Source organism: Sorex fumeus, unplaced genomic scaffold, assembly GCF_029834395.1.
Source record: "Sorex fumeus unplaced genomic scaffold, SorFum_2.1 ptg000002l, whole genome shotgun sequence".
NCBI classification, from domain to species: Eukaryota; Metazoa; Chordata; class Mammalia; order Eulipotyphla; family Soricidae; genus Sorex; species Sorex fumeus.
The window spans coordinates 72,862,254-72,884,940 of record NW_026606059.1 but is presented as its reverse complement, the minus strand read 5'-3'; the positions used below and the strand labels follow the sequence as shown (position 1 = coordinate 72,884,940).

At 40.0% G+C, this 22,687-nt stretch overlaps 1 protein-coding gene across 1 annotated transcript in view; it reads left to right on the top strand.

Annotated features, from left to right (window-relative positions):
* Positions 1-430: 430 nt before the first annotated feature.
* EMC2 (ER membrane protein complex subunit 2) overlaps positions 431-22,687 on the top strand; it is a 47,377-nt gene continuing 25,120 nt past the window's right edge. Inside the window, exons 1-5 of the mRNA XM_056109435.1 lie at positions 431-505; positions 10,533-10,646; positions 11,122-11,186; positions 14,335-14,420; positions 21,153-21,210. Coding sequence (XP_055965410.1) covers positions 466-505; positions 10,533-10,646; positions 11,122-11,186; positions 14,335-14,420; positions 21,153-21,210 — 363 coding nt within the window. The 5' untranslated portion in view covers positions 431-465. The remainder of the gene's footprint in view (positions 506-10,532; positions 10,647-11,121; positions 11,187-14,334; positions 14,421-21,152; positions 21,211-22,687) is intronic.

The window sequence follows — 22,687 nt, the reverse complement described above, 5'->3', positions numbered from 1 at the left end:
AACACAAACATCTTTTTTTTTAACTTATATATTAATTTTAATGAATCAACGTGAGATAGTTACAAGCTTTCATGTTTGTGTTACAATCACAGCATGATCAAACACCCATCCGACCAAACATGACAACCTCTCAGTGTCTGTATTGCAAACCATAATGCCCAAAAGTAGAGAGAGTATGGGGAACATTCTCTGCAACCCGAACATCTTCCCCGGCTCTTGACCGGCTCAGCCACCCCAGCTGGCCCCCGGAACAGTCCCGCGCACCAGGCCCCGCCCCTTGCCCAGTCCCCGCCCCACGGCCCCCACCGGCCTGCCGCGTGCACGTGCGCAGCGGGTGGTCCCGCCCCCTCTGCGCTCTCTACCAATGAGGAGAGCCTTCGTAATTCGACTCCGCCCGCCCGCGGGTCACGTGACCGCGACTCCCCGCCCCTCTCCCCCCGCCCATTGCCTGTAGGGTTTGAGAAGATGGCGAAGGTCACGGAACGTTACGATGTCACTTGGGAAGGTAACCGCGGGCCGGGCGGGTGCGGGCAGCGCCGGGCAGCAGCCCCGGGAGTCCCGAGCGGCTCTCGGAGGGCCGGGCTCTCCGGGCTGCCTTCCTCCCCGCAGCTCTCGGCCGCCCGGGCCGCGGCGAGCTGGTGGCGGGGCTGGAGACCCAGGCTGACCCCCCGCTTCCCCGGCCCGGGGTCTCCCGGCGCCCGTGCTCGTCGTGACCCCGAACCCGGCCCTTGTGCGCCCGGCGCTCGCGGGCCGCGTGGATCCCGTCCGCGGCGAGAGGTCCCCGGGCCGGGCGCTGTCACACGTTTTCCCGGGGGCGGCCGGGCAGCGCGGAGGGGGCGGGGCGGGGCGGGCTCGGCGCCTGCGGTCTCCGGGAGACGCGGGGCCTTCGGGGGCCTGTGGGAACGCGAGCGCTGGGCCTGGGTTGTACGGGTCTGTGCCCCAGCGCCAGGGCCCAGAGCTGTGCCTCCACATGCCACGTCAACGTCTCCCTTCTGCAGAGCTCGTCGCCCCCCTTTAACGTTGCTCCCTGCCCCGCTCCACCGCGAAACGGTCTGGCACACGCAGCACACCTGGCTTCTTGCTGCGTACCCGCGCTTCCTCGGCGGCAGGAGGGAGGAACCGCGTTTGGGTCTGTTGCTCGGCCAACTGAAGACGTCACTTCTCGTCCTGCTTTTAGGTGCAGTGGTTTCCCAAACCACACTTTTTTCAGCCTTCTTTTTGAATCCTCTTTAAACCTGCCAGTAGCCAGACCTCAGTCAAGTTCTCTAAGAGTTTTCTCCTCCCATTCCGAAAACTGTAGGTGGGGGTGGGGGTGGGGGTGTGTGAGAGAGGGAGAGAGCGTGCAAAAGCAGCCTGTCAAGTGCTTGTCTTGTACTGACCAATTTGGGTTCGATCCCTGACATTTGGTCCTCCACCACCCTCCAGCACCACCAGGAATGATCCCCGAACACAGAGCCAGGAGTAAGTCCTGAACACAGCCAGTTGTAGCCCAAATCCCTACTCCCAAACCCCCCCCCCCAAAAAAAAAAAACAATAACAACTTTAGTAGGTGGCAGGCTAAAGAAAAATCCTGAAGTTTCTCTAACTCGTGTCGTTTGTGTGATTGAAATGTGTATTCCCAGAGCTGAGCAGTAGACAGAAACATCTGATACTAAAGCAATGGCCTGATTAGATGTGGACCCAAAGTATGGCAAGGTTGCCTGCATGAATGGGAAATGATAAAACTCCTTTTATACTTAAACTAAATCCTGTGATTTATTATTAGTTTTGTGGCCTTTAATTCAAGGACTGGATTTCTGTTGTATTAGAGCATTAGATTGTATTGAAAGGAGGAAATGCTCAGTGCTAGATCTTGCAGAGTAGATTAACATTCAGTCTTCACCTTTGGCATGTTAAGGCTTGTGTACTAGTGTAGTCTTTAAGCTGGGTGGTGGAGAATGCGTCTGTTGCCTTTATGATTTTTAAAGTGCTTTAGATATTTTGTCTGCTGTTTCTGTCCCGTGGCCCCTTAGGCTTTAGCATTTCTCAGCAGCCCCCTCAATGCTTACATGCTGTAGAGAGCCTTCCTTGACCATCCTGTTCTGCATCCTTCCAGATTCTTTTTTTAAAGGAAAGAAATGCAGACATAATAGTCAAAGGATTGTATTCCGGAATCCGGAAGTATGTAGAGAGGTGCACACATGAATTGTTTGGCAAAACTGCAGTGCATATCACTCCCCCCCCCTCCCACCCCCACTCTCTTGCATGTCACCCCCCCCTCCCCACCCCAGCTCACTTCTGGGTGCCAGAGCCCCTGTTGAAGTGCTTGCCCGGGTGTGTGGAGTTAGAACTTTGGCTCTCCACCAGTGAGGGGCTGAGGGGCAGACCCCAGGCCTGTGTGCCCCTCTTGCCTGACATAATGGGAGGAACTCTGTTGCTGAAATGAATTGCTAATTGAAATAATACGATGTATTAACTGTCACAAGAAAAGATTGTGTTGGTATTGTTAGTATCTTAAATAGATAGAGGCCAACTCACTTCACGTATAGTTTGCTTGTGTCACTGAATATTTCTACCTTTCTAGAACTCTGTTTGAGGAACTGTTTAAGAAAGTAGTGGTACAGATTTTTTTCCCCCAGAGGTTTAGAAGATGTAGTAGCAGATTTTCAGAATTGAGTTACCATGGTTTACGATAGTATTGATATTTAATGCTACTCTCCCTACCATGCCTCCAACCAGAGCTGGCCATTCTCCCCCTACTTCCCGGCAATGCTTAGGGGTTTCTTCTGGCTCTACACTAAGGAATAACTGTTGGCAGTGCTTGGAGCACTGTATGGGATACTGGGGATCGGACTTGGGTCAGCTGTGTGCAAGTCAGATGCGCTACCTGCTGTACCATCATTCCCGCCCCACTCCCAGCTCAATTCTTTTGGCAGTATCTCAGTTGCTGTTTCCCTCAGTCATTATTTATTCCCTTGCTTTGTTTCTTTATACTCTACAAATGAAGTAATCTGTTGCTTATCATTTTCTCTGGCTTCTTTCGCTTAGCAGACTATATCCTTTGCCACCCAGGTCAAGCACACTGCAGGATTTCATCTTGAAGCTGAGTAGTATTTCACAATGTACATATACCACAGGCTGGAGTGATAGCACAGTGGTAGGGCGTTTGCTTTGCACGCGGCCAACATGGCCGACCTGAGTTCGATTCCTCCGCCCCTCTCGGAGAGCCCGTCAAGCTACCGAGAGTATCTTGCCCTCACAGCAAAGCCTGGCAAGCTACCCGTGACGTATTCGATATGCCAAACACAGTAACAATTGTCACAATGGAGACATTACTGGGCCCGCTCGAGCAAATCGATGAACCGCGGGAGGACAGTGACAGTGACATATACCACATTTCTTTTTATCTCATCTGTTGTTGGCCACTTGCATTATTTCCAGATCTTGGCTATTACCAATAGAGCTGCTGTGTGAATGGGTATTTGTGTATCTTTATGAATCAGTGTTTTTGCTTTGTGGGGATAGATGACAGGGGAATCCCTGGGTCTTTGGAACGATGGGTGTTGAACCCAGGTAGGCCCTGTGCAAGGCAAGTGCGGGGTAGTACCTGTAGTACTACCATGTGGCCCCCTAATTTTAATTTTTTGAGACACCCCCATACTATTTTCTGTAGAGGTTGAACCAGACCAACAGTCCTGCAAGACAGTGAAGAAGGGTGGGAACAAATTTATTTATTTATTATTTATTTTTAGTTTTTTTTTGCCACCACTGGCAATGCTCAACGGTTATTTCTGTCTCTACATTTAGGAATTACTCCTGACACTACTCAGGGTATCATATGGGATGCTGGGGATCTAACCCTGCTCGGCCACATGCAGATCAAGTGCTGTACTATCTCTGACCCTGTATTTATTTTTGATTTGGGCCACATCCAGTAGTTCTCAGGGTTACTCCTGGCTCTGCACTGAGGAATCACTTCTGGAGGGCTCAGGGGACCTTATGGGATGCCGGGGATCTTACCTGGGTGGGCCATGTGCAAGGCCAGCACCCTACCTACTGTACTATTGCTCTCGTTGTTGACATCAGGCATTCAATGTTTCATAACCAATCCCACCCACTACTGTCAACTTCCTGCCATCACTGGAAACAGATATTTAAGGAAGATGATTAGAGATTTTTGTGGGGGAGAGAGTTTTGGGATATTTGGTTAGACCTTTGTCTTTAAGAATTCCAATTACATCATGAATTAAAGTTATAGAAATTGAAGATGATTATAATCTTTTCTGGAAGGAAGAATAGAGATCCCTAAACCGGATAGAGTGCCAGGTGTAAGGCACTTGTCTTGTATGTGGCTGACTGTGTCAGTCCCCAGCACCATCGGAACTGATTCATGATCACAGAGCTAGGGAAGCCCTGCGCGTGGCAGGGTGTGGCCCCCAAAGCAAAGAGTTGTGGGTATTGGTTGCACAACAATGTACATAGAGGTCATACATTGTTAAGAAGGTAAATAAATATGTGTCATTGGCTTATTTAACAGAAATACAGATTTGGGCCAGAGAGGCAGTCCAGGGAATAGGCACATTCCTTTCATGCAGCTGACCTCAGTTTTGTCCCTGGCACTGCAGTAGTCCCTGGGCACTCCAGGGTAAGGTCCCCAAAGCAAAGATGGAAAGAGAGAGACTTTTGTGAGCTATTTTGAGACTTGTGAGACTCTGTTGAGCTTCGTGTAAGTGATATAGTTACTTGTCCAGTTGAACGTTAATAGTTTTCACTTGAGAAATTAGTAGGAGTAGGGAATGGGAAAATGTTCTAAGAAAGATACAGTCATGTTTCCTGAGAAAGGATATTTCAGCAGGATATAGATAGGATAGCAAGTACAGTGTCTAAGATTTAATAGGCACTAAATGGACATTTATTGAAATAACTATTTGAGCCAGTTATTATTGTTTATATTCACAATTTACTTCATTTTAACTTAGAATATCAATCACAGTTTGCTTAATTTCTTGATAACATTCTTCAAGTCCTTTTTTTTTTTTTTTGCTTTTTAGACTTTCCTTTTAGCTTTTAGTGAGTTCTCGTAATTCATTTGCGTCTTAACTTTTGTTGTCCATATAGTTCTTAGCTCTCTTATTATTGGTAGTTCTTAGTAACTAATGCAGGCATTAAATTAAATGGTCTGTGAATTCTCTAAAGTTGTGAAAAATGAATATAAATATACACATATTTTTGGGAAAAGGTCTTATTAATTTTCAGAGATCAGAAAACAAAAGTTTAGCATTTTCTACAGGTAGTCTTATCCACACCTAGCTTTAGCTGTTAGTCTGTATGCTGAACAGCTTGTTAATTGAAAAATGTATTTTGAGTGTTTTGCATCAGGTGCTATTTCAGTTCTTGAGGCTGCAGTGCTGAACATTGTTGAACAGGGTTGATCCTGGATCTTATGGAACATACCCCTATTTTCACTTTTCAACTAAAGATTAGGATATGGATGTGTGTTTTCTGAGAGCCATTTTACCCGGTAACACCTAGACAGATAATTGGGGCCTCCAGTGCTAGCCTAAGGAGTTTGGACTTTATAGATGAAAGTTCCATACATATATGAGCACCACTAGGAATATAGGTTTAGCCCCCAGTAAACAAAAAGCTAATCTAAAAGACCATCTGCTGATGCTGCTAAAAGGCTCTTTATTCTTTTTCCATGTTAAAGACAGTAAAACTTATATATATGTATATATATACACACACATATATATACACATATACATATATATACACACATATACATATATATGGCTCTGTAAACTTACAATGGCTGGAGCGATAGCACAGTGGTAGGGCGTTTGCCTTGCACGCAGCCAACATGGCCGACCCGAGTTCGATTCCTCCGCCCCTCTCGGAGAGCCTGGCAAGCTACCCAGAGTATCTCGCCTGCACGGCAGAGCCTGGCAAGCTCCCCACGACATATTCGATATGCCAGACACAGTAACAACAAAATCTCCAATGGAGACGTTACTGGGCCCGCTCCAGCAAATCGATGATCAATGGGAGGGCCTTTACTTCCCCCTCTCGGAGAGCCCGGCAAGCTACCGAGAGTATTCGATATGCCAGACACAGTAACAACAAAGTCTCCAATGGAGACGTTACTGGGCCCGCTCGAGCAAATCGATGATCAACGGGAGGGCCTTTACTTTACTTACTTTGATAAACTTACAATATCTCACCAATGGTGCTCATGTAGATTAGCAACCGGATTTGTTAATGGTGCCATGTGGTGTCTAGGATCAAACTCAGGGCCTCGCAGATACTCCCAGCACATGCTCTCCCTCTTGAGCTAGATCCCTGGCTTTGGACTAGTATTTTCTCTTTCTGTTTTATTCAATCATTTCTTTTTGCTCCCACCGCCCTCTCTTTGGTGCCTATTGTTTCTGTGATGACTGGGGTTCACACACACCCAGTTGCAGTGCTCACATATGTGACCTTAGTGCTCACTAGGGCTTGGGCTCATTTAGTTGTGCTACTCATGCACATTCTGTTTTTTTGCTGACCGTGTTTGCTGTGGTGCTGACATGTTACCAGGGATTAGATTCCTGGCAGGAGTGCTCCCCATCATTAGTTGTAGTGCTCACCTGAGTCCCGCACTCTGTTTTGAATACAGGGGATCCCAGACAGGAGAGAATTGGGGCACACAACACTCCAGGCCTCACACCTGCGGTGCCTTTAGCCACTGAGCCGTTCCTGGACCTCCAGGCTAGTATTTCTTGATTGGGGTGCCAAGATACAGGCAAGGGGTGTAGTCCTGCCACCAGTGCTACAAGACACTACATAATTTATATTTTTAAGGCTCTTCCTCCGCAGCATAATAATCTGCCAGATGGAAACAAATGTGAATTTAAGACAGTTGGCGAACTTTGTGTAGGGAAGGTGATTTAAATGGGGTCCGAGAACCAAAATATTGAATCTAAAGATAATAGGCATGGCATTTTGTTATACAGTAAAGGATATATAACAGGTCTTCACCCCCAGTTCCTGACTAGTTCCTAAACCCTCACAATTTCCTGAGCTGTGGGATTGATAGGAACATTTTGTTATATTTGATCCTAATCCTGGGTTCCTGACTGGAGTTTCTAAAATGGTTGGACTTTCCAGAATGATGAGTGCCTTTCTGTATGCTAGTGGCTTGACTAGTTTCATGATGGAACTCGTCCCTCAAAAAAGTAAAGTCAGGATTAAAGGGTTGGAACTTTTAGCCTTACCTTGATTTTTTTCAGAGAGCAGATAGATTTGGATTGAGTTAATCATGAGGGTTCAATTATCACTCATGTCTATGGAGGAAATCATCCATAAATTTTTCTAAACTGTAGGGCTGGAGAACTTCTAGGTTGATTGGAAGCAATGATAAGTGCGGTGAGCTCAGAAATGGCATGGACACACTCTGTGTCATTTTGCCACACTCCCCCTCTCCCTGCCCTCGACTTTAGAGCCATTCAAGTGGTAGAGGATTTAATTTTATGTCTCTCTACTCCATGAGACCGTTTAATTCTCCAGAGTACAAATTAGGATATTCCATAATTATTTATAATAAGAATTAGGATATTCTGTAATTATTTAATTTCAACTGCTAGCCTTAGGAAAATACTAGTGTCAGCAGTGTTACTGAAAATACTTCCTTTTAAAATTATGTATGCTCTCTTTCCCACCCAGTTTTAGAAAGCTGCATTATATCTGCCCTGCTAAGTCATAGATGATTAGGCAGACCTCCGTTCTTATAAGTCATTGTTCTCAGTTCTGTAAATTAGAACTCATGTCTTTATATCCCTAGTTCCTTTGCGTAAATCTGTTTTCTAGTAGATTCTTAGGAAAAGTGCACTGTACGGTATCGTGCATGTTGACCCAATCTGGGTCAGCCGTGTCAGCCGTGTGCAAGGCAAATGTCCTACCTGCTGTGCTAATTCTCCCGATCCATGTGCAGAGGATATCTTTCCATTTTCTCGTGTCCTCTTTTATTTCCGAAGTAGCGTTTTGTAGTTTTATGTTTATGTAGTTTATGTTTATGTAGTTTAGCGTTTTGTGCCTTTTATGTTTAGAACTGAGTTTTGGTTAATATATGATCTTTGGATCTTACATTCTTTCCTTGATTGTCTTTTTTTTGCTTAAGGTAACATGATTAATAACAATTTTTTAAAAAATTGTTTTACACTAGTGAAAAAATATACACATTTTGAAAAAAAAATCCAAGTAGTGATAATTTTGATGGTTTTGTTGTATGAGATTTCTGCACCGTCCCATCAGGAGAGTGCAAATTCCCTCTGCCACTGAACTTAGTTCATTTCTAATCGCCCTTTTCCTTCCCTCTTCCCCTGCCTCACTGCTTGGTTATTCAGTTTTGTGTTCAAAAGTCAAGGAGTTGCTAGCATTCGGTATGATCCATGCCATTGTGTTTCTGTATACATCACTTAGCTAAGTGAGAGCATTTGTTTTCACCCTCCTTCTGACTTACTTTGCTTAATATAATGCACACCAGTTCCATCTAAGTTGTGACTGAGCAGAGAGCACTGTCCTCCCATTGTCCATCGATTTTGCTTGAGTGGGCCCAGCAACGTCTCCATTGTGAGACTTGTTGTTACTGTGTTTGGCATATCCAATACGTCACGGGTTGCTTGCCAGGCTTTGCTGTGCGGGCGAGATACTCTCGGTAGCTTGCTGGGCTCTCCGAGAGGGGTGGAGGAATCGAACCTGGGTCAGCCGTGTCAGCCGTGTGCAAGGCAAATGTCCTACCTGCTGTGCTAATTCTCCCGATCCATGTGCAGAGGATATCTTTCCATTTTCTCGTGTCCTCTTTTATTTCCGAAGTAGCGTTTTGTAGTTTTCTTTGTACAGGTCTTTTACTTCCTTAGTTAAGCTGATTCCTAGGTACTTGATTTTCTGGGACACAATTGTGAAGGGGATTGTTTTCTTCATGTCACTTTCTTCTCTTTCACTGTTTGCGTATAGGAAAGCCATGGATTTTTGGGTATTGATTTTATAGTCTGCCACTGTACTGTACAAGTCTATTGTTTCTAGGAGTTTCTTGGTAGAGGTTTTAGGGTTCTCTAAGTATAGTATCATATCATCTGCTTGATTTCTTCCTTTCCTACCTTGAATGCCCTTAATACTTTTTCTAAGCATAGATTTCTTGCTTGAAGTCTTTTAGAGTGAAATCAACAGTAAGCTGTGCATTCTTTCAGTTTCACTTCATTCTATTTTAATCTTCTTTTTTTTGTTTTTGTGGGATTTTATCTTCTCTAGAGTGAAATTTCTAATATGCCTATTTATTTGATCATAATTGTTCATATTGCTTTTCTTTGCTTAACACTTTTTACTTCTGCATCTTCCAAAAACTTCAAATTCTTTCATATGAAATAAAATTAATTAATTGTTCTTCCTGCCTCCTCATCTCTTGATCCTATTCTTTATTACTTTTAATTACCATGAGTTTTTATGTTGCAATTACGTTTTTCCTTGAATGTTGAATTCATCTTCTAAGACTCATTTCAACTTTACCACTTCCTGCAGTGAGTGTTAAGCTGATTTCCAGGGTTTAGTGGGAGAAATTAATACGTTAATTTGTAATGGTTTCTGAAACACTTTATAAATTTAGTTAGGCTTTATTTTCATCTTAATGAAAAAAAATGAATAGACTTCAAACTGCAATTAGGAAGAGAATTTATATTAAAAGTGTTGAGAATTCCTTGTACTACACATTTTTTCTATAGGTGTCTTACATATATATGCGCTTATGTGTTCAACAATTGTTTGACATCTATTCAACCATTTAAATCTATTCAGTGTTTATGTTTTTGGAATGAAAAATGTAGTACTTTAAATGAGTAAGCTTTAGAGAGATATGAGTAGGAAGGCATGGATGAATGTGGTGAAGACTTGTTTGCTGGGGTAGGTCTTCATCTCCATACCCTTTTTAAAAACTTGAGTTCTCTATTACAATATGAAAGTCATTCTTTAGACATTTATTGCTTCCTAGAGCCTTGGAATTTACTTATATAATCAAAGGATTTCCCTCCTTCTAGTTTCTGTACTGTTTGCTTCCATGGATAGTTGTGTGTCCATATATTGTGTGCTGATGTACTAATGTCATTATTAAGGAAGTGTTGTGAGAAATAATTGTTCAGCATTTGGGTAAACTTCAGGAGCCTCTTGGTATCTTTGACATTTCTATAAATAACTTTATTCTTCTGGGAAAAGAAATCATTTTATCTAACCTTGACAATACTGTATGACTCCAAATAAGAGAAGACCCATAGTTGTTTGAATATAGTGGAGGTTCTTTAAAACAGATACATCCTATACATCCTCGTCCTAACTTCTTTTTTTTTTTTTTGCAGTGCCATCCATCAGGCTCTCATGTTTATGCAACGAATACTCAGTGTCTAAGCTACATTCCCTAGACCTTATTTATTACTTTTAACATGGTTGTAATATTGGTTGTAATGCATTTTCAGTTTGCTAAAGGATATGTTGCTCTTGTCTTTTTTGCTTTTTGTTTTTTGTTTTAGAAATGCGAGATAAAATGAGAAAATGGAGAGAAGAAAATTCACGAAATAGTGAGCAAATTGTTGAAGTTGGAGAGGAATTAATTAATGAATATGCTTCTAAGCTGGGAGATGATAGTATGTTCTTTATTTTATTATATATCTGATTTTTTCTTTTAACCATATTTCATTTGGTATCCCCCACCGCCCCCCCCCCCCCCCCCCCGCGTTCATATCAATCTGTACTTTTGTTACTAAAAAAGCTCAGGAAGCTTAGATACTTTATTTTGAGGACTATATAACTACTGGTAGTAGAGACATTATTAAGTAGTTATTTTTTAATGTTCACAAGGCTACAGCCTTGATCTCATCAAATGCATTTTATAAATCATTAAAAACAGTAAAAGTATTAAGTATTTGACTTTATTAGGTATTAATACATTTTACATTGCCTAAAAACTAAAAGGATATTCTCTTAGTTCCAGATATAATGTAATAATGAATGAATTTTTATTAAGAACTAATAATTTAAAATATATGAAATAAAATAGTATGTTATCTAATTCTTGTTGTGAGATGATTAAATTTATTTACTTCCTCTCTTTATGTCTAGTTTGGATTATATATGAGCAGGTGATGATTGCAGCCCTAGATTATGGTCGGGATGACTTGGCATTGGTAGGTGTTTAATTCACTATGTTTTACATTTTTGCTTAATTTTTGTATAAAGTATGTAAGATTCACTATGTGACATTGAATACTTTATAGCTGGTTTTGAATGCTGTGATTAAGAGCAGTCGGAATCAGTGAGTACTTTAAGAGGCAGTATGCTCTTAAATCTTTTTGATAGTCTTAAGACATACATGGTATCATAGTTTTGCTAAAAGAGTAAATTAGCTGGTGGAGGATTCCACCTAATGAATCATAGTTATGATATAGATTTTAAAGTATGAAACAGATCATTTAAAACAAGATTGTATTTTGAATGTTGAATGATGTTTGTGCTATAAAATGTTACTGCAGTTATTAGATATTTTGAGTATGTACTTAAATTGTTAGAAAATCCTAACAGGTGTAAAATTCTACATAAAATGCTAATACTGCTTAAAATACAAGACTGATGATCGTTATAATTTCTGAACAGTTGTATGGTAGTATAGGTATGGTAAATGCTTTGTGTCAAGATTTATTTAATCTTCACATTTATTTCATAAATTTGTAGTTGATACCATCATTGCATTCATTTTGTAAGTCAGAACGCAGAATTGTAATATTCTTCCCATAAAGCTGCATTCTTAAATTACATTTCATTTTACTTCTAAATGAAAAAGAAATTTAAAAATGTAGAAATACCTGAAAATGTGCATATCTGAATTAGCATTTCAAAGTAATTACGTTATGGGTGCTAGAGCAGTTATACAGCAGGTAGGACACTTACCTTGCATGCATCCAACTCATATTTGATAGCCACCATATCCCAGAAGGTCCCAGGAGTGATCCCTGGGTGCAGAGCCAAGAATAAGCCCTGAGCACTGAGTGTGGACTCCACCTCCCTTTCCTCCCAAAAAGCAACCAAACCAAAGTAATTACTTTATGTTGGCTAGGTATGTAATTGTAGTGGGATGGTGGTAAAAATATTCTACAAGTACTTTTTGATTACCTTTAGGCTCTATGAGGTAATCTTTTGAATATCTGCAGAAATGGAAGTTATTTAATGAAGGAAAGTTTTTAAATTTATTTTTAAATAGCTAAGTATCATTTGGTAAAGAAAGATATTGAATTAGATGATAATGTTGATAAAGCAGGGGATCAGATTGGACAGTGACTGATTTTGTAATGCATTGTTTATTAATGGCTCAAAGTTTCTATACGATTAGCTTGAGTGACTAATATGAGTTTCCCAGGATAATAAAGAACCAAAGTGTATCTTTAGTTTTAACTGATTGTATATTATTTTTTGTGTGACAAAATTTCAACCACAGTTTTCAAAGTTGTAATTCCCTATTTAAATGTTTATTATTGCTTACTAGTTTTATCATGAGTTAAAGGCAATTTTTAGTCACACTTTTGTGCACTAAAATGCCATCTTAACCATTCATAGCAGGGGCTGGAGTGATAGCACAGCGGGTAGGGTGTTTGCCTTGTATGCAGCCGACCGGGGTTTAAATCCCAGCATCCCATATGGTCCCCTGAGCACCGCCAGGGGTAATTCCTGAGTGCATGAGCCAGGAGTAACCCCTGTACATTGCTGGGTGTGACCCAAAAAGCAAAAAAAAAAAATTCATAGCACTGTAGTACTCTCTTCCCGTTGTTCATTGATTTGCTGGAGCGGGCCCAGTAACATCTCCATTGTGATACCTGTTGTTACTGTCTAGTAATACTCCTAGCTCTGATGCTCAAGGGTCATTCCTGGCAATGCTTGGGGGAACATGTGCCATACATAGTGGTAGGCTTCTAACTGGTATTGGCCCGGGCCTTGTATTTTTTTGTTTAGCATATTGAATACATCACAGGGAGCAGGCTTTGCTGTGTGGGCAAGATACTTTCGGTAGCTTGCCGGGCTCTCCAAGAGGGGTGGAGGAATCGAACCCAGCTCGGCTGGGCCGGTTGCGTGCAAGGCAAACGCCCTACCACTGTGCTATTGCTAAGTTGCTGAGAACATAATATGTGCTCAATAAATATTTTATTAGTTTAGCTGATAGGCGAATTATGAATATCTGCACAAAGAAAATTGGTGTAGATATGATGTCTGCATTTTGTCTGTATTTTATTTTGTCCTCACCTAGTGGTGCTCAGAGTATACTTGTAGCTCTGATGCTCAAGCGTCATTCCTGGCAGTGCTTGGGGGAGCTTGTGCCGTACATAGTGGTAGGCTTCTAACTGGTATTGACCCTGGTCTTGTATTTTATTTTTAATTTTTATTAATGAATCACCATGGGGTACAGTTACAGACTTACAAACTTTCATTCTTGCGTTTCGGTCATACAATGCGTTTCATTCTTGCGTTTCGGTCATACATCAAGCTGCCAGTGCCTATTCTCTACCACCAATGATCCCAATATCTCTCCCATGACTCCCACTCCAAGCCCCCCAAGGTCTTGAATTTTCTGACCCCAAATATGGTTATGTGTACAAATATCGGTTATGAGATCAGATTTATTAATATGTTTTAATAGAACAAAATTAAAGTGCTTATAGTATTTGGTAGAGACTTGAATATACTATTAAAGAAAACCTTATTTTTACTGACAGAATTCTGTTGCCATAGGAATGAAAGGCCAGTAGACAATTAAGTGGGACCAGATAAGTCCTGGAAACAATTTTGAAGGAAGAATATTATGGCACTGTATGAGAAATTATTAGTTAACCTCATATTCTCATTTTTTATTTTAGAGTATGATCAGTTTCTAAGAATTTATTGCCATTTCATTGTCATTTTATGGTACTTTTATCATATTGTTTATAACTGATTAATTTCACCTCATGTCATTAGATCACACTAGTAAAATTAAGATAATGTTAAAATTCATATTTTTAATGTTATCAAATGAGCCATTTTTTGATACAGTAGAGTTGCTATTCTTCCCCTCCCCCCCCCCCCCCCCCCCCCAATTTTGGTGTTTGGACCACAATGAGCAATGCTCAGAGCTTACGCATGACTCTGTGCTCAGGTATCACTTCTGGCGGGACTCTGGGGACTGTATGTGGTGCTGGGATCTAACCCAGTTTGGACTCATTTAAAGGCAAGCTCCCTGCCAGTTGTTCTATGGCTTTCGCCCTGAAATTACTGTTCTTGAAGTCTTTTTTTCCCTCCCCTATTTTTCAGTTTTGTCTTCAGGAGTTGAGGAGACAGTTCCCTGGTAGTCACAGAGTCAAGCGACTAACTGGCATGAGATTTGAAGCCATGGAAAGGTAACGGAATCTTGTATATTTACAAGGTCATTGTTGACATTACTAGGCTATTTCAAGATCATACTTAGAAATTAAAAGCTAGAGCCTATGTGTACGTCTTCCTGTACTCTTGGCATTATCATTAATTGTGCAAGATCATTTGTTTCTGAGCTTCAGAATAGTGTTAGAATGATATTAAAATCTTACTGTAAATAACTTCTGCTAAATAGGATTTCACATAAGAATATAATCCATTTATAATCTTCGACCAAGTGAAATGTGATCTTGCTTTGGAGTAAGAACTGACTTTGAATTCTGTTTTTAAAAAGATTCATTGACTATTGATCTGCCATTTTACTCAAATTCTTTGAGCCTTTTCTACCTGAGCCTTTCTTTTCTGTGAAATAAGAATAATACTAACTTCTCTGGATTTTTTTGAGTAATGATACATGTATACGATCAAAGACATTCAAAATACAGATGGTTTTAGAGTATTTTTTTTAAACTATAAAAGTAGAGGTTTATGCCTTTTAATCACTTTTACCCATTTCCAGTCACCCCTGCAATCATCAGTCTGTTGTCAATATATGTGAGTTCTGTTGCTTTTTGATTCTGTATATACAGTAGTCACTAACTATTGATAGTTTTCTGTATGATTTACTACATTTAGCAGTGTTCTCAAGATACATCCCATCCACATTCCAGGTTTACCTTATTTTATCACGATGACCATCCTGTTGTTCGTTGATTGCCTGGAGCAGGCCCCAGTAACGTCTCCTTCGTCCCAGCCCTGAGATTTTTTAAAATGTGCCATATTCAAGGCTCTTTCAGGGTTAGGATAATGAGACCCATCATTGTTACTGGTATTTGGCATATTGGGTACGCCACGGGGAGTACCTTATTTTATAATGACTAAATAATATTTTATCGTGCGTATGTTTTATGCACACAAAACGCTTTTTATTTTAGAAAGTAGAAAGTTTATTGGAAAGTAGAAGAGAGAAAACTAACTCCCCATGTTGGGAGGAACTTAGTATAGGACTAAGTTCCCGCACACAGAACATTTTATGTTTTCATTCATTCCTTGCTGGACACTTAGGTAGTGTCTATGTCTTCATTTTAATAAATAAATGTTTTATTGAGCGTCAGGGTCTAGAACACTGAAGAGAGTGATTTTGTTTTCTTGAGTTAAATATGCAGAAGTGGAATTGCTAGAGGAAGTGGTTGTTCTTTTTAAAACTTTGAGGAACCTCCATGCCAATTTTCACATTAGCTGCGTTAATTTATATTTCTACCAAAAGTTCACAAGGGTTCCCTTTTGCAACATTCTTTACAACACTTGCTGTTTTCTTCTTTTTTATAATAGCTATTCTTACAGTTATGTGGTATTTTTTATTTTTCTTTGCAATTCATTACTAGTGATTTGAGCACTTTTTCCTTTATCTACCCATTACCATTTGTATGGTTTGGAGAAATTGTTTAGTTTCTTTGCACATTTCTAAGTCAAGTTGTTTTTGTTGTTGTCTGTTCTTGTTTTTGCTGTTTGAATACTTTGTGTTGGCTGTTAGACACTCTTTGTCGCATGTATGACTTGTAAATATTTCATCCCCTTCATTTTATAGGTTTCCTTTCATTTTTTTGATAGTTTGCTTGTTGTATAGAATTTCTATTGTGTGATATAGGCCCTCTGATTTTTATTGCCGTTTGGTGTCAAATGCAAAAAATCATTATCAAGACTGATGCCAATTTTCTTCTAGTACTTTTGTGGGCTTAGTTGTTATGGTCAGGTCTTTGAATCCATTTTGAGTTAATTTTTGTGTATAGTAGAAGGATTGTAGTCTAGTTTCATTTTTCTGTATGTACTTATCTTAATTTTCTCAGCTCCGTTTGTTGAGGAATTATCTATTTCCCCCAACTTATTTTTGCTTTCTTAATTTCTTTTATAATTTTCAGTATATAGAGCTTTTGCCTCTTTGCTTAAATTTATTTCTGTATTTTATTTTATGTTTTTTAATAGCACCATAAATGGAATTGTTTTCTTCATTTCTCATTCTGGTAACGATTATTAGAGTGCAGAAACAAAAGCGATTATTATTTTCTTACTCATTGTAAAAGATCACTCAAAACTAGAGCCTCATATGCATGCAAGGCAGTTATACTGCTGAACTGTCCCCAGTCAAAACAAATGTTCTTTGTGTTTTGACATTTTTTTATACTGTGACTTTATTGAGTTATTTTGTTCTAACAAAATTTTGGTAGATATTTTTCGGTTTTTATTTTCGGTAGATATTTATAATGTCACATTACAAATAAGTCTGCATATACTTGAACATCATGCTTTATATATTTCTAGTCTTTAGGATTTTCTCTGTATCAATATATTATTATAGAGACAGTTTTGCGTCTACAAGTTTGTTTGGGGTGCCTTCTGATTTCACTGGCCAGGATTTTCAGTATCATGTAGAATAAATGTAGGATGAATGGGCATTGCCTTTTATTCCTGAACTTGGAAAAGCTTTCATCTTTTTTACCATAGCTAATTTTACCATAATTAGTCGTTGACTAATTACATGTAGCCGTTTGTGGCTTTGTGTTTTTCCTTTTTATATAGTTTTTCTTTGTTTTTGTTGTTGTTAAGTTTTTGGTCCACACCCAGTTATGCTCAGGGATTACTTATTACTGCACTCAGGAATAGTCACTCCTGGTGGTCCTTGGGGGAACCACATGAGATGCTGGAAATTGAACCTGGATCAGCTGCATGCAGCACAAATGCCTTACGCACAGTACTATAGCTTTGTTCCTTAATAGCTTTTCTTATGTTTAAATGTGTTCTATTCTATCCAGCTTTTGAGTTTTATCAGTAGTGGATGTTATATATTGATCCAAATATATAATTAGGTATGAATGCCTTTTGTGTAGTCATATAATTATAAAAGCAGTATAAAATTCCTATATATAAAATATTTTAAATGAGAAAATATCAAAATTTGTGTTATTTTAATGAATTAAATGATTTCCTGGTTTCTTCTGTTGTTTCTCTAAACTTTTCAGGTGATTCTCACATATGATTCTTAGAGAATTCATGGTCTAGTACATTAATTTTACCTTTGTTTTATTACTTTTCATGCTGTTTTATTATTAAATGATTTTATTTTCTGTTTCCAGTTTATTTATTTATTTTTTTTAATGTAAGAGTACTGCTGCTTATTCAGCCACCGATTAGCTGATTGAATTCGGCATGAACTCCACCTTTCCTTTTTTTTTTCATAATTTTATTTATTTATTTTTTCTCATTATATTTATTTATTGAATCACTATGGGAAAAGTTACTAAGCTTTCAGGTTTAAGTCTCGGTCATACAATGATCAAACACCTTTCCCTTCACCAGTACTCATTTTTCACCACCAAGAACCTCAATATACACCCCCTCCCACCCTTCCCAATGCCTGTGAGGCAGGTGATTTGTACTTAACTATTCTTTACATTGATTACATTCATTATTTCGACAAAAGATGCACCATTATCATTTAGAATTTCCCCTGCAATAATCAGAATTGCTGAAAAGGCATTGTGAAATACTTTGTTTTCTGTAGCTGGTTATGAGAATCATATAATGTCACACGGCCACGATTTTGGATTTCTGCAAAGAGCCAGATAATTACGAGATTGGTTTCTGTATGTCTGGTGTTATGGCTGTGCTGGAGAGCCGCTTGCGGAGGGCAACTTGTGACCTCAGTAGGACATGAAGAATGAGCCCCCCTTCCCACGAGACTGCAGTTGCCCCATAACTGCCGGCTCATACCTGGCTTTCCTATAAGCTCTGAGGCAGCAACTACCTTGCTGCTGGGGGGGGGGGGGGGGGCGGGGGGGAGGGAGCAACACCCTTTCCCTCCCAGGGAGGCATGGCACCGTAGTTTAATGCATGGTCCATTCACTTTTCTGCTGCAAGCTGCCGGGCTCTGGTTTAAGTCCTTTTGCTCTAGAGCCATGGCTGTGCTGGAGAGCCACTTGTGAGGGGCAACTCGTGACGTCAGCAGGGTGTGAATGACGAGCTGGTACCACTCCCCTTCCTATGAGACTGCAGTTGCCTCATCACTGCTGGCTCATACCTGGCTTCCCAATAAGCTCTGAGGTGGCGGCCACCATGTATGCGGTCCAGATGCATTTCTGTCAAAAGCTGCTGGGTTTCGAGATTTGTTTCTGAGTCTCTAGGATCATGACCATTAATCAGCTTGATCAGGAGCCAGAGAGGCCGTTTGTAGGCGGCAACTCGGGGTCTTTTTGGGATGGGGAGGAAAGGACTGGTTCAACCCCCATCTGGTGAGGCCCTGTGTGTCTCGTCACTGCAGGCCCAAACCTCACTATCCAGTGGCCTCTGGAGGATGGCGGTCACCAGGCCGCCAGGGGGAACAGGCCAAGGCACAAAACCTACTCCCACCTGGAGTGGCCCAGCACCAGTAACCTACTGCAGGAACGGGACTCATTTCTGCCAAAAGCCTTTGGGTTCTGAGATTCGTTTCTGAGTCTCTGGGATCATGGCCGTTAAGCAGTTCGATCAGGAATCAGAGAGGCCATGCCTCCAATTATGTAGCTGAGCCTGAGGTGGTTTGTGTGTGTGTCTCCCAGATACCTAACTTTTGACTGTTTACTTTCTTGGTGGCTGGAGCGATAGCACAGTGGTAGGGCATTTGCCTTACAAGCGGCCAACATGGCCGACCCGAGTTCGATTCCTCCACCCCTCTCGGAGAGCCCGGCAAGCTACCGAGAGTATCTCGCCCGCACAGCAGAGCCTGGCAAGCTACCCGTGACGTATTCGATATGCCAAACACTGTAACAACGAGTCTCATGATGGAGACGTTACTGGGCCCACTCGAGCAAATCGATGAACAACAGGAGGACCGGACCGGACCGTGACTTTCTTGGTAAACTTTGCCCCAAGTTTTTGGGGTCTGGCCAAAGGCACAGCAGCAATTTTGGGGTATCTGAAAGTCTGACGGTGCCATCAGGCTGCTGATGCACTCGCCTCACAGGTACAGATTGACCTGCTGGCAGCACCATATCCCCGTGTTTCCAGTTTATTTTCAGGTGTATTTTTATTTTTGTATTTTATGGGTTTGGGGCCTCTTGTAGTGGTCAGGCTTTGAGCTCCATGATCCCTCTCGACGGTGCTCAGAAGGTCATAATGCTGATCCAGGGTTTAACCGTGGTGTGCTGCAGGCATGTCAAACACTCTCCCAGCCATACTATCTCTCTGGCCCTAGTTTCAGTTTCTTAATTGACTGGCATAACTACTATATTAATGTTTGATGTCCAAATTTAATTTCAACTGCTAAGTCTGATTCACTGCACTTATTCTTATAAGAGCCTACTATAGTTAATGTATTCTTAGTATTGTGATCATAATCAGTGAAAGATTTGGCACTCAAATTGTGGGGCAATGTTAAGAGGTATGTCATATTGTATAGAATAGTCATATGTAGAGTATAAGTAGGAGAAAGTGTAAAATTAAAAAATTCTTGGGGGTAGGACAGTGGCAGAAGAAAAACTGGGGTCATTGGTGATGAGAAGTGAAGTGGACACTGGTGGAGGGATGAGTATTGGATCATTGTATGACTGATCTTGAACAGCTTAGCAACTGTGTATTTCACTGTGATTCAATAAAAAAATTAATTTCCAAATGAATTTTAAGATTGTATTAGTATTTCTAACTTTAGAAAAACTCTTGTAAGTTTTTTAACATTAGACTTGCTTTTTTGAAGGGAGTAGGGAGATTGGGAGAATATTGGGTTTATGGATATAATTAGGAAGGAATTTTGAATGTCTCAGTTATTCTCTTTCACCACACATCAGATAATCACATGCAAAAATATATAGGTAAAAAAAAAAGGGCTGGAGCAATAGCACAGCGGGTAGGGCGTTCGCCTTACAAGCAGCCAACATGGCCGACCCGAGTTCGATTCCTCCGCCCCTCTCGGAGAGCCCGGCAAGCTACCGAGAGTATTTGATATGCCAGACACAGTAACAACAAAGTCTCCAATGGAGACGTTACTGGGCCCGCTCGAGCAAATCGATGATCAACGGGAGGGCCTTTACCTTTTTTACCTCGAGCAAATATTAATTTTGACTTCTTAGTTACATGTTTTCACTTATTTTTCTTTGATTTGTTAATTGTTTTCTTGGGTGGGTAGTGGCGGCTAGAGTCACAGTGCTCAGGGACTTCCTGGCAGTGCCTGGGGGACATTATTGGCAAATGCCTTCAAGGCACTGTCTTAATTAAGTTCTGTGTACTGTGTTTACTTCTCATAACTTTTTTTCTTCATGAGACTGTAGTCCAACAAAGGATTAATATGTGTGCAATAGGTGGAGATTCAGCAGAGAGGTTATTTTCTTGTGTATGTGCTAAAACTAAACTTTCTATGTCTTATTACCTGTCATTCCTTGGCATAATTAGGACTATAGTGTATTTCTTTGTGCCGCTTGCTTATACCTTTGTATTTCCACCAAATTGAGTCAGTGTATTTTTGAAGTAGTTTTTTCTGTAAATATCTAACACTTTGTTTCCTTAGAAAGGAATGCCATAGCAGACTTCTGCTGTTATATGAAGATCAAGAAAGACTTGTATATTACGTAACAATTGTAAATGTATTTTAAAACTCTGCCAGTACAATCTTTTTTGTATTTTATATTTGTCATTGAATTTTAGTTGGTGATTTTTTAAAAATTATTTCTTATTTTCTTACTCTTTCTAAAAAGGTATGATGATGCTATTCAACTCTATGACCGAATTTTACAAGAAGATCCTACTAACACTGTAAGTTAGCTGGTTATCTTGAAGAGTGTCTGAAGTTTTCCAAAGAGAGTTAAGTAATTTTGGAAACAATACAAAGATATGTATGAATCAGTTTTTTAAATCTTAAACAATTTATGATAATGAGCCACATTAGAAGTTTATAAATATTAATAAAGTTTCACATAGATTATCTTATTTAAATAGAGCTAGTTAAAATTTGGAAAGGAAAAATTTTATATACTTCCATAAATCTCAATGTTTTTGTAATATTTTGAAGATTATAGAACACTAATTTATGTCATTTTTTTAAAAAAATTTTTATTAGTGAGACGCCATGAGGTACAGTTGTAGATTTACAAATTTTTGTGCTTGGGTTTCAATTATCCAGTGATCAAATACTTATCCATCCATAACTTATGTCATATATTTTAGTTATCTTAATGAAAAATAAAACTCATCTTAATGGAATTATTGGAATTTTCAGTTTTGTTTTTTTTCTCTTTAGATTTAAACAATAGCATGCATGCAGCAGACCATTATATATTACATACTTTATGTAGCATATGCACAGTATTATAAATATACTTTATTACTTAAATATAACCATTATATGATATTTAATATGTTTCTACATATTACATAATGTGTTATGTGTATATTTGTAAGTGCTTTGTATTTTTTAAATAACATACTTACTCTAATATTTTTTGTTTGGGGGCCTGTTCCTAGCAGTGCTCAGAATGTGCTCCTGAGTCAGTGTTTGGTGATCAATTCTGGTGATAGTCAGGGGACCATGTGTTCAAAGAGATAAATAACTCTGGGTTCCTGTATGCAGATCATGCATTCAGTGAGTTGTGCTCTCTCTCCAGCTCTCTTGTAATCTTGAAAAATGTTTATATCAGTGTATTTGGCAGAGCATTAGTTTCAGAGATTCTTGTATAGTATTTATATTAAATGGTAAAATTTTTTGAAACCATTTTAAGTTGCATTTTAACATTTAATTTGTTTTAATTATAGCAACATATAAGCAGCATGGTTTCCACAGACAACTTTTTACTAATTTTGAAGTTAAAGAGACTGCAGAAAATATTAAATATTTTAATGTTTTTGTTATGTTCATTAATATTCCATAATAAGATATTTTTGAGAATTTTTTAATTGAATCACTGTGAGATACACAGTTACAAAACTTTTATGATTGGGTTTCAGTCATGCAATGTTCCAACACCCATCCTTCCATTAGTGTACATTTCCCACCACCAATATCCGCAGTATCACTCTGCTGGCCCCTCATGTCCAGCCGGCCTGTGTGGCAGGCACTTTTCTTCTTTGTCTCTCTCTCCTCTTGGGCATTGCGGTTTGCAATACAGACACTGAGAGGCCATCATGTTTGGTCCTTTATCCACTTTCAGCACACATCTCTCATCCAGAGCGGTCTCTTCCAATTATTATTGTCATAGTGGTCCCTTTTCTGTCCCATCTGCCTTCTCCCCCAGCC